Genomic DNA, 2,386 nt, shown 5'->3' with positions numbered 1-2,386 from the left:
ATTTACAAATAAGGAATCCTACTTCGCGGAATTTCATTTATCACAGTAGGGTCTAGAACCGATTAACCACGATAAACGAGGGTTCACTGTATTTTGAAACTGACTGTGGTGGCAATTTTACAAGACCGCTTGATGTAGTTGAACTATGGAATAATATGCTATCCGTATTAGCTCCCAATAAAGTCGTTCCCATTAAATAAATAAATTTTTAAAATGCTGAGACCCAAGGTGGCGACTTTAAGGACTACCGTGAACCTGGCCCAAGTCATGGTCTTTTCCATCGCTGTCTCTGCCATAAAACGTTGGACCGGGAATAAAGCAGACTGAAGAAAGACGACGGCATATGAACCACGGTGCTGGGGAAGAACACCGCAAGTACCCTGGGCTGCCAAACGAACCACTGAGCTGTCTTGGAAGAAGGGAGGTCAGAATGCTCCTTAGTGGCGCGGGGGGCAAGACTTCCGTCTCACGTGCTTTGGACATGTGGTCAGGGGAGACCAGTCCCTGGAGAAGGACACCCCACTCGGAAAGAAGAGGGGCAGCAGAAAAGAGGAAGGCTTCACCCCGCGACTGCAACCAAGAGCTCAAAGCTAAGAACAGCGGTGAGGCCGGCGCGGAGCGGGCGGGCGGGGTTCCCTTCACAGTGCGCAGGGGTTGCTATGAGTCAGACCCGACGGCACCTAACCAAAGCAACACCGGTGCTCAGTGTCCCACGGGTCAGAATGACTGACCGGCACTTGACACCGCCGCCTTCCTCAGTCGCATGGGAACCCTCAGGTTTCTTCAATTTCTGTGCTTTCTGGGTTTTCTCCTCTCTCGGCTCGAAGAAATGGGGTTTCACATTCTGTATGTTTTTCTCTCTCGCATGGAGCCCCCAGGGATGTCTCTAAGCCCTGGCCAGCCCACATCCTGGTTACAGCTGCTCTGTGATGGATGCGTCCTGGGCCACATGCACCGTGGCGCCAGCTGCTCCTGGGGGGTGGGGTGGGGGGAGGCCTGCTGGCCTACTTCCTCCACGATGAGAGCCTGGGGATCCCCGCAGTGTCACAATGAGTCTGGAGATGGACTCCAGGCTGCGTGACCCAGCAACTGCTGCCAGGGAACTCCTGGCACGCCCAAGCCAGAGTCCTGAAAGGCTGGGAGAGGAGGAGACAGGGAACCAGGAAACACAGCGGCGACATGGGAGGAGGGCTGGTCCGTTGTGGGGATGGCAGTTGATGTACAAACTGTTGAGTGGAAAACGGAACTGCTCTGACAGCCTTCCCCAGAGGCGCCGCACACAGTTAAAAGGAAACCCGCTGGGAACTTCGCCCTGCTCCACACACACCGAAGGAGCTCAACTAAGCAACAGTTACCCGGGGCCCCAAGGGCTGTACAAAGCCTGCTCAGGGGTCGGTGGTTCACAGAGGAGATGAGATGGTGGTCTTCAAGTGTGGCGGGCATGAGTAAGAGAGGAATGGGCAGAGACTGGGGCCAGTATTCAGATGATGACCCCATGACCACAGGTGGGGGAGGTGACACCTCTGCCCAGTCTCCAGGTGCCTCCCCCTTACGCCCACCCCTCACTTGCCTCCACCATGCCAGGGTGCCTTTCTTTGTAATTCCTCCCGATTTTATCCTAGGGAACCACCAACCAGGGACACACCCACCCCTCCCTCCACTTAAAAAGGAGGTACTCACAGAGTTCTTGACCCACTGCACGTACTGCTCGAAGTATCCTATTATGGTGTTCAAGTAAGCCTTGCTCTCCTGGGAAGAAATCAGACATGCGTAACCCAGTAGTGTGAGCACCACAACCCAAACCACACCCGGCACGACAGGACAGAGGAGCACTGCTCCGCGGGGCTCCCCAGGTTGGGCCCCTGTTTCCTGGAGCGCATGGCTTTCTCTCATGGAGCCGCAAGCAGGTTTGAACCGTTGACCGTGTGGTTAGCCGTTAGCAGCCTGTTTCACCCACTGCAACTGGGGCTCTGTGGTAGTCACCTAATCTGGTGTCAATTTAAGGATTAAGAGTGCAGGGGTGGAGTCTAGGCTGTCAATCTGGAGATAGCCAATGAGACTTCTGTGTGGGCATGGCCTTCTCCTGAGAATTCTGGGAAATCTGGCACCTCCTCCTTGGAGGCAAAAGACACCTCTTTCTCTCTGCTACTTCCTGGGAGACACTGCAGAAGACGAGTCACATGGATGCAACCAGTGCTCGGAAGCTGGAGAAGCCACAGAGAGACCCCTGCCAGCACTGAGATGCCTACAACGCCACTGGACCCAAAGACTTTCTACCCACTGGCTTGTGATCGTCCTGCATTTGGCTTCATTGCCTGTGTTTCATGAGTCTGAAGAGGACTTTATAGATTGGTATTGGACATAGGGGCTAATATAGAATTTATGG

General features: G+C 54.3%; 1 protein-coding gene across 1 annotated transcript in view; it reads right to left on the bottom strand.

Moving 5' to 3' along the window:
* The window catches only part of PROM1 (prominin 1), a 101,694-nt gene that overhangs the window by 16,202 nt on the left and 83,106 nt on the right, over positions 1–2,386 (bottom strand). Inside the window, exon 18 of the mRNA XM_045284387.1 lies at positions 1,681–1,749. Within this exon, the coding sequence (XP_045140322.1) occupies positions 1,681–1,749 (69 nt within the window). The remainder of the gene's footprint in view (positions 1–1,680; positions 1,750–2,386) is intronic.

This window comes from Echinops telfairi, unplaced genomic scaffold (genome assembly GCF_000313985.2).
Source record: "Echinops telfairi isolate 266 unplaced genomic scaffold, ASM31398v2 ScPeMD7_7468;HRSCAF=8506_1, whole genome shotgun sequence".
NCBI classification, from domain to species: Eukaryota; Metazoa; Chordata; class Mammalia; order Afrosoricida; family Tenrecidae; genus Echinops; species Echinops telfairi.
The sequence above is the reverse complement of the archived record's forward strand: the minus strand, read 5'-3'. Positions and strand labels throughout refer to the sequence as shown.